Source organism: Platalea leucorodia (assembly GCF_965183815.1).
Source record: "Platalea leucorodia genome assembly, chromosome: 4".
NCBI classification, from domain to species: domain Eukaryota; kingdom Metazoa; phylum Chordata; class Aves; order Pelecaniformes; family Threskiornithidae; genus Platalea; species Platalea leucorodia.
In genome coordinates, this window is record NC_138826.1 from 21,385,824 (window position 1) to 21,400,779 (window position 14,956).

Genomic DNA, 14,956 nt, shown 5'->3' on the forward strand with positions numbered 1-14,956 from the left:
GAAATGATCTGAACAAAAAAAGAAGCTGCCAACTTCATCAGAATCTGACAGCAGCTTTACTTGAGAATAAAAAAGTTCCTCCTTTTTACATGTAATGGGGCAGGAACATCTCCTACTAGGAAGTCCCGTCCTGTTCCCCCTGAACTTCTGTTTCCATACAGACAAAGGGGATCTAAGGCTTGGCTCCACAAATGTTCATCTTAAGAAGGTTAATCTTGTGTGAATGAAGTTCAAGGCAAACAAAAAAATTCCAATGTTTCCTCACTGGAAACAGCTGTATAAAGGGAGAGATGCAACTGAACGTCTGTTACAGGTTCTTTGAACAGGAACACAGGGCAGGATAGGTAAATATAGCATAATAGCAGCCTTATGCTTTGCACTTTCCAGTGAACCCATACCAGACTAAGGATAGTCAAAAAAAGGAAGAATTTGCAGTAAATAGGGCTTTGAAGTGTGGACTGTGATTCCTGCTGCTATTGCAGCACTCCATCTGACCTTCAGCAAGTCACTTAGCCCCAGTCTTTCAGTATTTAATCTTCCCTGTTGTGGGGCATGGGGGAGAGCCGAAAGGAGGACGGTTATTAAGGATTAGGAGGTGGCACGTTACTCTGAGGTGAATGCTATACAGCTGACATCAGCAGCAGATGGCTCTGAGGCCATATGAAATGCAGTTGCACAAACCATGTGAGCAGACAGCATATGAGAACAATTCTGCAAGCTTTAACTAGTCTGGGCCTGGAAGAGAGAACATTCATGCAATGCAGCTAGGGGCCTGGAGCTATGTTGTTCTCTCTAGGCAAAGATACCTACCAGTGTATGTAAAGCAACGTGACAAAGGTACCTTGAGACACGGATGGCAAAGCGTTGAAGTCAGCTGGGATCTGCAGCCCTTTTTATGGTGAGCAGTAGCAAAAAAAGTCTCTACGTCTTTCTAGGCTATTGCATTTACTGTACGTACTTGTATGGTTGCCATTACCTTTCCTAGTCTTGAAGATGTTTAGTTTCTGTACACCTGGGAGGGAGGCAAGTAGCACTGCCAACTTGCCATAGGGATAGAATCCAGTGCATCTTGTCCAATGTGCACTGGAAATCTGCAGTAGAGCAGGCAATTGAATGCAGGATCCCCTGGTCATAGGTTAACGCTGAAGCAGACGGACTATTCATCCCCAAAGTTAAACCCCCTGCTTTTGCCACATCTGTTTAGGTGCTTGTACTCTGTTTGTGTTTGCAGACAGTTTTATTTTTCCTCTGCTCTGGAGATGAAAGTAGCTTTGAGCAGAAGGACTGGAATCTCTGCCCGTGGCAATCCTGAGCTACACAGAGTTCGTCTCTGAGGGCCAGTCCTGTTTGTATGGGAGCTTGATTTAAGATGAGTGAGAAGTTCTGTTCAAGGGAATGAAAAGCCCTTGTCTGTGTTTAAAATCGTTTCTAGGCAGGAACGTTTAAAACTGTTCTCATAAAACAATTGCTAAAGACTAGGGTGTTTGAATTGATACAGTGTTTGTGTTGCCAAATCCAATACAAAACCCATAACGAGATCCTGTCTTGGGTCTGAGCCCAGAAAAGAAAGTATCTATGAATTTCAGGTAAAATTCTGGACTTCTGAAGAAGGTGTATGTGGCATTGTGTCCTTGTTTTTTAAAAGAAGATCTAAGTGTTTGAATTTAGCTGTTTCTCATTCTTGTGACTACTAAGACTCAAAACCTGTTGAATGTTACAACAACATAGAGAGGCATGTCTGAACTCTGCCCTTTAGGGAACTCTAGTTCTGCTTGTTGCCCGAATGATGTAGCGAAAGGAGCCAGCCATGTGTGGAAAGTAACATAATTAAAATATTGTTTAAAAAAAAAATAGTTTATAGGTGGGTTTGCATGCTCTGCCACTGCATATTCATGTCATGCTAACATATGAGGCTTTCTCTAAGAAGCAATTCTTAAGTGCATTCTTGTTTCTAAGCTAGCCTCCGTGCGTGGAGTTGTCTTCATTTGCTTGTACTGATGTGACTAGTCACTACTGACTCTCCCACAGGCAGCTTGTAGGGTCATGACCTTGCTCCTATTTAAAGTTTCAGTGGGGAAAACCAACCACAGAGGAGCTGTATGTAGTTTTTGGCAGAGTCTCAAGCCTAGCCTGTACAGGAATCCTTTTTTCCCATCATGATTTTACTTTTTACAGACTCAAATAGAAGTATAAATGTTTTTTTCCCTAAATGCTTGCGTGAAAAAGGCCCGTGAAATTTTAGAAGGCAGCTGGTTCATCCAAAGTAACATCTTAGGGGAAGGGGAGTTGTAGTCAGGTCCCTGTAGTACAGTGATTCAGTGGGAAGATGCTGAGACACTACTTCTACAGAAGTCCAGTAAGAAGTCATCTTCATCCTTCTCTGCTTGTTATGCTTCATATGGCAATCTTTGTATGGGATAGTTCAGCTGTTCTGACTAAATTTGCAGTCTGTAATTAATTATAAGCTAAGATTCTCATCTCTTTTTGTCCTTCATGGCTTGGGTGGGCAAGATGTCAGCTGGATCCCCTTAAATTTAAGAACAAGACCTGTGTTTTACCTTGGTCAAGCTCAGTTGTTTGCTGGTGGTGTGACCCATAGAGTACATGTTTTTTTTGAGACTATTTCATTCCTTTGAAGAGCTTGCTTGAGCTCGAGCCCTCTATCTGCCAGATGCCAGATCCTGAAGCACTGTTTCTGATGCGTGCTGAGGGCTGTGAAAAGCCTCTTTCTTGCTATCATACCTTCTGTAAGATATTTGGTTGTGAAAGGGCATGGCAATAGGTCTGCCAGGTAAGGTGCAAGAGTTAGACCTTGTGACCTCTGCTTTCACCATGAGGCTGAGTATGTAGGTAAAAGAATTAGACTGTGACAGGAGTTTCACAGACTGTAATTTCCTGCTCTGACAGTTCTGTTTGCACAGGATTAAGTATGTCCTCCTTGCAGTGGAGTATGTCAGAGCATTGTTCTGTTCAGATGCTTGCATCCTAGCATTAAGCTAGAGAGCTGTTCTGCTTCATATATCTTAAGGAATACTCAGTAAATTCAAAATAGGAGATCGGCTGAGAGGATGCTATGAGGAAAGAAGCAGAATTTGGATATATGTGGGGGAAAAGCATCATGGCTTTTGATTCTTAAGCTGCATGCCTAGTCCTAGATGGCCGTTGTCTCTCTTCTTTACTGAAAGACTGCCTCAGTTTCCCAATTCAGTGAATTGCTTCTCAGAGAACCACACAATCCTTCCCAACACATCTAATTTTACCCCTTTTGCTTTGCAAATCAGCAAATGATCCATGGGTGCGTCTAGGCCAGGAAACAATTAATAGCAAGAAAAAGTACTTCCTTGGCTCACAGGCAGCTCCCAGATTAGCAAGGATTTAGGAGGCGCATGTTCTGTGTACGCTAAATCAGTTCTGCACAAACCACCACATACCGTCGTCTTGCTTTTATCTCTGAATTCCATGGACAGGCAATCTCAGCTGCTCAGCACAGGCTGGCAGCTTTAGCTTGCCAGTAGGTACTGAACGCCATGTTAAGTGTGGAAATGACAGTGACACAACGACTAAGATATTATCTCTCTGTAGCAAAGCCAAAGGCAGTTTCCATGGTGATGGAGAAGCTCCAGGCCACTAGAGATGCAGCTGCTGTGTTGGACAGGATCAGTAGCCTTTTTATACAGAGGCTGCTCCAATAAAGCTTTTATGTGTTTATGTGGCCCTTATTAGGTTGTATCCAGCTCTGGAACATAAAATGAGGGGTGAGGGGAAGATCTAAACTGGCTGAAGTGGGTGCTGACCTAAAAAGAAAATGGGAAAAGAGGGGCGAAAATGTTGTAAGTCTTGGAGTATCCACAAGTGACAGATGTATATGACAGCTTGAGTGTATTTGATGTTCTGTGCATTTGGTATTCTGGTCAGTACTTTCCTGAGATATTGTGTGCCAACATTAATAGCTCCTAAAGTTCTTTTTTCAAGTGGGAGAGTCAGAGTCATATTCCCAAGTCTTAACTCCTCTTCAAAATGTTCCTTCTGAATTGGATCCTAAATCAGAATGGATCTCGTTTTCTACATTGAGGCTAGACATTCCCAAGGACTTGAGGAAAGTGGATGATCTTGTGACTTCTGCATCTCAAGCACTAAAATGTCTTATGATTCACTTGGTCCCCCTTTTGGGTAATAATCTCTCAATATCTCAACACAGGTATGTGGAATTCATTTCGTACTCTTCCTGTAGGGTCTTACAGCCTGTGCTTTCATTTTGCTTATTGCTGGGACAGCAGGTACAATATCTCCAGGTTCCCACACTGGAAATGCACATTTTGCACTTCTGCTTTGATCTTCTGCCAACCTGTGCTTTGTGGGTGCTGCAGCACATGAGTAGGAATTGTGTGTAAAACTGCTCAATTAAAATAATCATTTGATCATTTTGACCCAGATTTTGGTGGTTTTAAACATTGGTTGCTCGCTTCTGAACTAGATGCTAAAAGAGATTTGTATTCTGTCTTTCAGGTGGTGCAGGGGACCGGGAAAAGATGCCTGTCAATCATGAGGCTTTCCTGCTCATGGCTAATTCCCAGAATGAAATGGAAGATTGGGTGAAAGCCATCCGACGGGTTATATGGGCTCCATTTGGTGGAGGTATTGCAAATAGCTCACATGCACATAAATTAAAACATTTGCCTCAAGGTAAAACATATTCTTGTGATACTAGGATATGTGTAACACTGTAAAATCACTGAGATGCCTAGATAAGCTCTTGATTGTCTGAAGTGTTTTGCAGCAAGGGGATTGAGTTGAGGTTTTTTTGCCAGGGGATGGAAGGGAACGGGAGGGGAGGGCACATCCAGACTATAACTGATTCTCAGTCAGAAATGGGTGGTGATAATAAACATATCAATATTGTCAGTACTCTGTTTTTTACAGCTAATTACAAACTATTCTGTGGACTTTCTTATCCTTATGGACGTAAAGGAGTGTGTCAGTTATCTCAGTTTTCTACCACAAGGGCAGATGTCCATCTTTGCCCACTTTTGGTTGTACGGAAGTTAAAATTTTTCATCTAGCTAATGTAGGGCCCAGTTGAGAAGACAAAGCTTCCACTGGCTTCATTGGGGGTGTAGCCTGAGGAAGACCAACAAGGTCAGCCTGAGTGAACACCTGTAAGATAATACAGCTGTTGACAATTCCTGTAGTTAAAAAGAACAAAAAGTCCAGACTCAGTGTTGATATTATACCACAATCTTCAAATTCTCAAGTCAGTAGATTAGATAGGAGGTGTTTTTGTGGTTTAGCATAGAACAAGAGTTCACAGATGTTTTCTTCTGGGTTCACTGTTGGTGACAGCAGCTACTGGCTTGGTACTGGAAACTCTACGCTTTGAAGTGACTTGTGTGCTACTGATGGAGTTCATGCAAATAGTGGTATCGTATGCAGATAGTGATATCGACCTCTTTTGAGAGGTACAGATAAAAAAAGTGCCAGATAAGGGTTAGGTAATACAATTACTTCTGCTGAAATGAAGTTACTAGTTTTCCTGGATCTAGGGGGGGAAAAAGTAACCTTGATGCAACTGAGGGAGGCTCAAATACCACAAGGTCACTAAGAAGACCCAGTGTTTGTTAGTAACTTTTATCTTGTGGTTTGGTTTTGTCTTTTATTTTTTTGTTTTCTTTTAAGTGAGTCTTACAATTCTGAGTCTCTGTGTAGCAGCATTTGGTTTGTCTGGAGGAGATACAATCTCTACTGATGATGTAATTTTTTCCTAGGTCCTTCTTTCACTTAGCAGAAAGGGTGTACGTACAAAAGGCAGTTTGTACCTGATTCTGAGAGGTTGCATGCGATGCTGTTGTGCTGTGGGCAGTACAAGCCCTTTTCACTAGTAGAAACTGATCTACAAAGAGTTCTCCTCAAACATGAGTATATGCTTGGTTTGCTTTCCTTCTGAAGTCCACTCCACAGTGAAGGGTCTTTTAGACTCTGTACTCGGTGCAACTCCCTGCAGTTCCTCCATTAGAAGTCTCAGAATCTCGGAGATGGTGTTTCTGTGGCCATTTGTAGTGGACCTTATAGTGTGTATTTTACAGCTTTGCTATGTGCATCAAATAAATACTGTGAGGAAAAAGGAGACATTCAGTCTTGACAAATAGTACACGTTCCAGCAACAGCCTCCTCCTTTAGGGCATGGTGGTGTCAGCACTGCTGGTATCAGTGCAAATTTGTCTTCTTTTTTGTTAGTGTTCATGTTTTGTCAGTCTCTTGGAATAGTTCCAGAGCAAGCATCTTATTTATGTATTAAAATAATACATAATTAAAAATCCTAAGATTTTAAAAACAAGAACATGAGGCTGGCATAAAGGTAGGGATCGATTTCTTTTTGTTTGTTTGTTTGTTTCTTTATGGGGGCAGTATTGTCCTAATTAATCTGCTCTTTTTCTGTACCTCTAAACTTCTCTGCAAAGCTATCAGATAACATTTTAGTTTTCCTTTAAATGAGGCACGTACTCTTATATTTGATTCCAGGAGTTGGGGCTTTATGAGATATCAAAAAACATAGAATGAAATAATGAGAATGTGGGACCAGGGCAGCGCGGGGGGAATACAGCAGCTGCTGTTTGTTGCTGTTTTCACATACTGCAGATTTGATCTGGTTCCATCAATGTCAGTGTAAAGGCTGCTTTGGCAGAGCTGGCTTAAGCTCTGTAGGAGAGAAGCACTGCTGTTTGCAGAGTTAGAAAGAATTGCAATTTTGTATTGATGTTTTTGCTCTGTCTGTGGATAAAAACTACCCAAGAACATGGGTACCTCCTGGGTGGTCAGCCTGGCCTGAGGTCTCTGCCCTAATACTGAAATGCATCAGTCTAAAGCTAGCTTGGCTATGTTTGCTTTGTAGTCCAAGCTGCATGAACAGATTCTTATGCTATGGTTTCATCGCTTCTCTGAGCTGACTGAAGTGCTAGCTGCTGTCAGGCATGGTCTTTTCCCACCTTGCAACCATGTGTTCCCCCCATGTTTCATTCTGCTAATACTAGTGGTTATGCAGCTGTGCAGTAGGAAATGCCCTGGCAGGAAAAAAAAGGGAGGAGGATTAATTTGTAGGTGGATTGGCTCCCTGGTCCTGCTAACCATGCAGCTGCAGGACTGGTAGTTCCAACACAGTGAGGACAGTGGGGAGAGATGATGGGGTGGAAGAGGGCATGGTTGTTCATTCTGACTGCAATCCACACATAAATTGGCTTAAAGAAACCATGGAGCTGGATCCTCACTCTCTTTCCACTTCACAAAGTATTTATAGGAATGTCAATAACTAGGAAATAGTTAAGATGTTCAAACCATTGTTTCCAAATAGTTTTAGCCAGTTTGGGGAAAAGATCAAACCTACTCCTCCATCAGAATCAGAGCAGGGCAAGTTCTCTGAGTGAAATCCCAGCTTAGCTCAAATGTGGGAGGGCAGTAAACATAGCTGTCTCTGTGTTTTAATTGAATAATTTGAACTCTGCTTTGCTACCACCACTAATTTGAGAGCCAAGTCTTATCTATCGACACTTTTTAATATATGAAGCTAAAGGGATGGGGGGAGGAATTAAAAAGCAGGCTTCATTATTAATATGTAAATATCCAGCCCTGGAGAAGGTTGATATGGTGTAAAAATGAATTATGCCAAGATGAAAGGGGAGGCTTAGCCACACTTTAATTTTTGCTGATGTATTGAAGAAACATAAATCAAAAAGGTTGAGGGTATCTTTTTATGTGTTGATGTGGGCACATGAACTGTGTTTAAAAGTGAACAGCAAAGGCTTCTTACAATAAAACAGAAAACTCCAAAACTGCTGAGGCTCCCAAATTATTAATAGGAGACACATTCAGGTTTAAAAGCCATATGGAATGTGTGCTTTGAAATACACTTCAAATGTGGCCTTAAAATAAAATCCTAGAGTTCCTAAGTCTTTTGAAGAAGAGCTGTCTTGTTTATGGGGAAAATAATTTCTAACAAGTTTCCCTAAGTTTCAGGCTCCTGGGTTCTTGAGTCTAGTCCATCTCATTCAGAGCAGAAGATTTAGTAAACTGAGATTTGAGAGTACTCTGTTTTGATTATGTCTTTAAGAATAGATTTTGTCACAGTGGCTTGATAAAAGTGAGTTTTGGAGCACATTCTGACAAAGGATGTTTAAAACTGTTCCCTATGATCCTTCTTACCTCCATGTCGAACAAATTTTGCTCTGAGTTTACACCACTAAAAGTTTATCTGGAGGGTCCCTCTGTGCCCTACAGTCATGCTGTTCTGCAGCTGCTCTATAATATGGAGTGCTTGTAGCAGTGCCATAGTGCTAAATGCAAAGGATTCGTGGCCATAGGCTTGGGTGAGAATGAGCCTGACAGTGTCCTCTGAAGGTGGATGCATTGAAAGTGTTTGGTGTACCTGGGGGGAGAGGAGGTCATTCCTTACTCTGTACATGTACAGTGGGGCTGTACTTCTAGTCTGAAAAAATGCAGCTACTGTAAGGAAATCCCTTTCCATCTGCTCACCTCTCACTTTGCATGCCTTGCTCATTTTTGTCTTGCATCAGATGTAAAACGTTATGTGTCTAGGACTGAATTTTGGGCCATGGGGTACAAAAGCTGAGGTTTTTTTGTGCCTCAGTTGAAAGCTGAGTGGCAAAGCTCTCTCACAGCTCAGCACATGACCAGCACTGCATGGGGACGGAATCATTCTGTGTTAATCTTCTGTTATGTTTGTGTTTGTTTTCTTCTGTTTATGTATTCTTTCTTGCCACGAGCAGTTCCTTGCTCCTCTGCCAGAAATGCAGGGCACAGCCCCTTTCTTTCTCCATTACTTTATCCTAATTTCTTCTCCTCCTCATCCCAAGCTTTCATCAGTTCCTTGTGATGGAAGAGAGGTGAAGCAGGTGGAAGAGATGTGCTTCCCTTAGGCAGACATGGAGAGCTTTACGCTGTGACAAAGTAATTGTGCTGCAAGAGCTCCATGAGTGGTTTCTCCATTCAGGAGGAATAGCCACTTTTTAACTGGCAGGCTCTGAAGAAATATCCACTGAGGAAGCCACTCTACTATCATTAATTCCAGTCCTCCTCTCCATTTAGATAAACCATGATGAGTGGATTCTTTCTTCTTCTGCCAGAAAAACAATGCAGAGAATGTTTTTGCTGGCAATTAGGGCCCTTTGCAGACCATGTCTTATATTAGGGGAGAGCTGCAAACTAGGGGACAAGTTTCTGAGGTGTAATTTAATACATGGCTCAATGTCATTATGGGTAATGGAAGAATAGCCCTGCACAGGCCTAATTAGGGATCCTGTTTTAGATAAGTAAATGTCTTTCAGATAACATCTGTATGAGAGCAAAACATGATTGTTTTGAAGGGTCAGATATTGGTATTAGATGTATGTCCACCAGGATGCCACACTGTTTAGGAGCTAGGATATGATGTTAAGTCTCGGGAGTCTGAGGTTTAATTTCTCCACCTGTAAGATGAGGATTTTCTAGTCATAGAATCATATCAGTGAATTTAAGATGCTAAAATACCACAGTAATGAAGAAGAGGGAGGTGGCTTCTGTTATCTGCCCAGTCTGAAGACAGAGAGGAGGTTTCTGCTCCCTATCTTGCTAGGGGGCTCCCCCAGAGTGACAGTCTCAAGCAGGATTCCTGGCCCGGCCAAGAGAAGCCCCTTCACTAGGTGGCAGGGTGGGCTTCTCTTGTGCAGGCTTCTACAGGTGTGTGGGGAGTGTTGCTGGGTGTTTGTTGTGCCTGATATGTGCCATTATCTCTGCACAGAGACAGCTGGCGCCTGATGAGGCTTATCAGTGTTTGCTCTTCAGTGTTGTCTCATGCTGGAGGTGGGCACAACCAAGGGAAGAGGAAGAGAAAGATGATGGGGGTTGTGAGTTCAGATATCTGCCTAAGACTAGGGATGTATGTATCATCTGCAAGGAGGTGCTGGTTAGCCTTCTCTCAGGCAAAGGTATCACCAGCAGAGGGTACGCTTCTGGATATAGAAACTGAGACACAGTAGAACTAAAGTAAGCTGGGAGTGGATCTTGCTGCCGAAACTGCTTACAACAGGGAAAGTTTTAAGATCTGTTTCTGAGATCTGATTAAGTTATTTTTTCTAAATTATCTCTGTCAGATATATCTGAGGCTTCTATTACTGCTTTATGACAACATATTTTACCATCATGATGCAGCCTTGAGGTAGGGAAAGGCTATTGTCCTCATTTTTTGTAAAGGAGGAATCTGAGATATCGAGCAATCAAGTAACTTGCCTGAGGTCACAATGACAATCTGTAAAAGAGCCACTCTGAAGGCATCTTTCAGCAAGGCAAATAGAAGGATCGCAACCCTGGACCTCAGGAGAGCAGATTTTGGCCTTCCCAGGGATATGCTTGGAAGAATCCCATGGGATATGGTCCCGGAGAGAAGAGGGGTCCAGGAGATCTCATTGGTTTTCAAGGATTACTTCCTCCAAGCTCAAGAACAGTCCTCCCCCATGTGCAGGAAACCAAGGAAAGGTGGCAGGAAGCCTGCATGGATGAACAAGGAGCTCCTGACAAAGCTCATACCTAAAAAGGAAGCACATAAGAAGTGGAAGCAGGGACAGGTGACCTAAGAGGAATATAGAGAAACTGTCTGAATACTCAGGAATGGACTTAGGAAAGCTAAAGCTCACCTGGAGTTGAATCTGGTGGGGGCTGTGAAGGGCAGCAAGAAAGGCTTCTTCAGGCATAACAACAACATGAAGACCGGGGAAAATATGGGCACACTACTGAAAGAGGCAGGAGACCTGATGACAAAGGGCATAAAAAAGGTCAAGGTACTCAATGCCTTCTTCACCTCAGACTTTACTGGTAAGATTTGTCTTCGTTATCGCCTAGCCCCTGAAGCCAGTGTGAAAGCCTAGAGCAAGGAATACTTCTCCTTAGTAGAGGATGATGTTAGGGAACATTTAAAGAAAATGGATATACCCAAGTCTGTGGACCTGACAGGATGCATCCACAAGTGCTGAGGGAGCCGGCCAATGTGTGAGGCCACTTTTGATAATCTTTGAAAAGACCTGGTGACTGGGGGTGAGGCCCCTGAAGACTCCTATCTTCAAGGAGGCCAAGAAGGAGGACCTAGGGAACTGCAGGCTGGTCAGCCTCACCTCCGTTGCTGGGGAAGTGATGGAGCAAACAAACCCAGAAATAATTTCCAAACATTTTAAGGTCAAAAAGGTGACTGGGAGTAATCACCATGGATTTATGAAGAGGAAGTTATGCTTGACCAACCTGATAGCCTTCTATGATGAAAAGGTGGATGAGGGAACAGCAGTGATTCTTGTTTGACTTGACTTTAGCAAGGCTTTCAGCACTGTTTCCTGTAATATCCTCACTTACAAATTCATAAAGTACAGTCTAGATAAATAGACAGTGAGGCGTATTGAAAACTGGCTGAACTGCTGCACTCAAAGGATTGCAGTCCAAAGTCCATCTGAAGGCCAGTCATTAGTGGTACACCCCAGGGGCTGATACTCAGGCTAGTACTGTTTAACAGCTTCATTAATGATCTGGGTAATGGGACAGAGTACACCCTCAGCAAGCTTGCAGATGATATTGGGAGGAATAGTTGATGCATCAGATGGTTGTGCCATCGTTCAGAGGGACCTCAACAAGCTGAAGAAACGAGTGGACAGGAACCCTATGAAGTTCAACAGAGTGTAATGCAAAGTCCTGCACCTGGGGATGAATAAACCTAGGCAACAGTACACGCTGGGAGCTGACTGGCTTTGCAGAGAAGCACCTGGGATGCTGTTGGACAACAAGTTGAACATGAGCCAGCAATGCACCCTTGTGGCAAAGAATCCAACAGATTCCTGGGCTGCATTAGGAAGAGCATTGCCAGCAGGTTGAGGGATGTGAGCCTTCCCCTCAGCACTAGTAAGACCACATCTGGAGTGCTTTGTCCAATTCTGGGCTCACCAGCACAAGAAGGACGTGGACTTACTGGAGTGAGTCCAGTGAAAGGCCACTAAGATGATCAAAGGATTGTGGAAAATTAAACACTAAGAGAAGCTGAGAAGGCTGGGATTGTTTAGCCTGGAGAAGAGAAGGTTCAGAGTGGATCTTATCAGTGTGTATAAATACTTGATGGAAGGGTGTAATACTAAAAGCAAAACTAAAGCATGTCAAGGGCAAAAGGTGTTACTTACTGACTTTTGAAGATCCTACCTTTAGAAGTCAGATGTCTGCTCCACTTCCTTATAAAATTTGTAACATTCATGTCTCTTTAGTTCACTCCTTGCATATATTTCAGCTTTAAAGCTGCTGGCTAAAGGCTTTAAGTGACATTCAGTACCAGTGCCCAAGCTTCTCTGGGCTCTGAGTGGAGACCGTGCAGTATTCTGGTCATCGCAGAGCAGAAATGGGTATTCTCGGACTACTGTCTCAACACTTGTCAGAGGGCAAGTCCCCCGCCACTGGTTTCAAAAACCCCAGGCAGCAACACAAGTTCTGCCCTGCAGTGCCGTATCTCCAGCTGTCATTAACCAGTTTAGTTCCACTGGCTTCTGAAGGATGATGCAGTTTGGCATCAGATGAATGAATTCATAGTACTTTGTCTGTTAGCGTGGACAGTCCTGGGCGCCAAAGAGCAGGCATCCAGAGCTGGGAAATGACAGGCAGCTGGGCAAGAATCCTTCTCAGTGCCTCTGCTCAACCAGATAGCAGATAGAGAAAAACTACAAATAGAAATTACTTCTGTTACATTTGCAGGTGAGCAGGGTAAAGCTTTTCATGGGATTTGCTTGATGAAATGACTTTTGGTTGGGAAACGCTGATTTGATAAAATGAAATGTCACATGGGAATGTTTCCATTTGGATGAAACTCGTGCTAGGAAAGGTTTCTCAAGCTCAGGGTAGAATTTTTAATACAAGTTCTGCCCTGAATTGGTCTTGTACTCCAGAGGTTGTGTAAGCAATTAAGATGTAAGATCTATCCAACTTAAGCCCTTTCCTCAAAAAATGACTTTGAAAGTGGTCTTGAGAAAGAGAAGATTGCAGGAAGGTCTGATGGATAAAATTACAAATGTAAGGAGGATTTGAACAGTGCACAGTCATGAGGTTTGAACGAAGAAAAAAAGTGTTTCATGCAGTGCACAATTAAATTATGAAACTCATTGTCAAAAGATGTTGTGGAAACAAAAATAACAAGTGGATTCAAAATAGAATTAGATGGGTTCATAGAAGATAAGTCTACCTGGGCTATCAAAGAAGTAGTTCTGGAGAGAGTCATTAGCTTCATATACCTTGTATTGCTAAGAGCAAACCAGCCTTAGATAAAATATGGTGGGGCTTGTGTTTGCCTCAATAACCCATTGTTTTCCTCTTCTCTTCAGCTAGTAAGTGCCATGGAGAGGTGATAGTGGCTGTGCGTTTGTTACATGGTTGGTGGTTACTGCCTCTAGCACATAGTCTGACCAGTACCACCGCCTACACCGGTGGTTTCTCAGTGAGATCATTCCTGTAATCATTAGATTCATGCTTGATGTTTGAAAGCTGACAGTCGTTAAAACACTGATGGTTCTCACTGCACGTCCTGGCAGTGTATGATTAATGGGACAGACATGTTCCTGTGGTGTTTCTCAGCTTGCAGGCAAGTATTTTAATTTCTCTGTATTAGTCCTTTGATGAATGTTATGAGGATATGTGTTTACTGAAGGGGAATGGTAGCCTGCTCCTTGCAAGTTGAAATTTTAACCATTTAAGAGCCGATAACAAAGAAATTCACCCTGTCTCTCTTTTCCTATTTCTTTTGTACAGGTTACTCTTCTACCCCCCACAGTTGCTCCTTTTTTCTTTTCCTCCATCATCAGATCTTGAAATTTCCCTTTCCTACCTTCTGAGTTGCAGGTCAGGGGAGGGAGGGAACATTCAGCCCTTGACCTCTTCTAGAAGAGTTCCTGAAAGGCTAGCAGATTTACTGAAATGTTTTATCCATTGTACAAATTGGAGCTAAATGCCATTCCCTCCTCAGGCACAGCCAGTCAGGTTCAGCTGTTGCTAGAACTTACACCATGACATATATGGTTGGGTGGTGAAGGTATAAGTTATGCTTTATATTGACTGAGAATTTTAGTTGGATAGTGGAGGATAAAGGTAAATGTGCGGGAATTAGCTAGCAGATTGTCATCATTGATTGAGTTTGAGGAAGCAACAAAGTGAAACCATATACAATTTACCTGGTAGTGAGTTTTACAATTGCAGGTTACAGATTGACAGAGGTATTTATGATGAAGTTTGATTTGGATAAGCATCCATGTGTTCAATGTTGATCCTGTCTGCTTCTCAGTGACTGATTGTGCTTAGGTTATCAGCCTCTCAGGCTTGGGATATGGGAAGGCTTGAGGACATAAGCTTGTTCGGTTTTCTGAATGGATAAAAGGGGCTGGTCTTCTAAATTTTGGTTGCTAATCTATATCAGAGGCCCTGCCAGGTTCCAGGATGGCCAGAAATGCAGGTGTCTTCTTTCATTCTGTACTAGAGACAAGGATCAGCAACAGGTTTCAGACTCCGTGATCCTCTCATTTGAACCCACAGCTGGAATTCTCATCCTTCTCTAGTGATGAGGCACTGGTGGCAACAATTACACTATGTCATAACTATTTTTCACTTGCACCCAGAATTTTTGTAAAATTTTTCTGTGCAGTGGGGGCATCAAGCACACTTGAAAAAGAAGGTCTGCTGGTCAGATGCTTTCTACAGACATAGCTTCAGTCAAGTCTATGGAAGCTATCTATTAAATATAGCCAGGCATGTGCAAGAGTCAGTAAATAAAAACTTGTGTAAAAGATGTTCTTATGTTGTGGGGAGAAAGAAGTTTTCCAGGGCACGTTTGTCCAGACCACTGCTTGCTAAAAGGCATTTTTTGTTGCCCTTGATGTTTTGTTCTCTAAATGCGTCTTGCCTTTGTCTA

The 14,956-nt window shown here is 42.7% G+C and overlaps 1 protein-coding gene across 2 annotated transcripts in view; it reads left to right on the forward strand.

The window, feature by feature from the left end:
• ARHGAP22 (Rho GTPase activating protein 22) overlaps positions 1-14,956 on the forward strand; it is a gene marked incomplete at both ends in the record, with an annotated part of 157,053 nt that overhangs the window by 112,470 nt on the left and 29,627 nt on the right. Inside the window, one exon of one of the 2 annotated variants that reach the window (XM_082310290.1) lies at positions 4,507-4,683. In XM_082310290.1, the coding sequence (XP_082166416.1) occupies positions 4,507-4,683 (177 nt within the window). The remainder of the gene's footprint in view (positions 1-4,506; positions 4,684-14,956) is intronic. The other variant, XM_082310291.1, reaches the window with a different exon arrangement.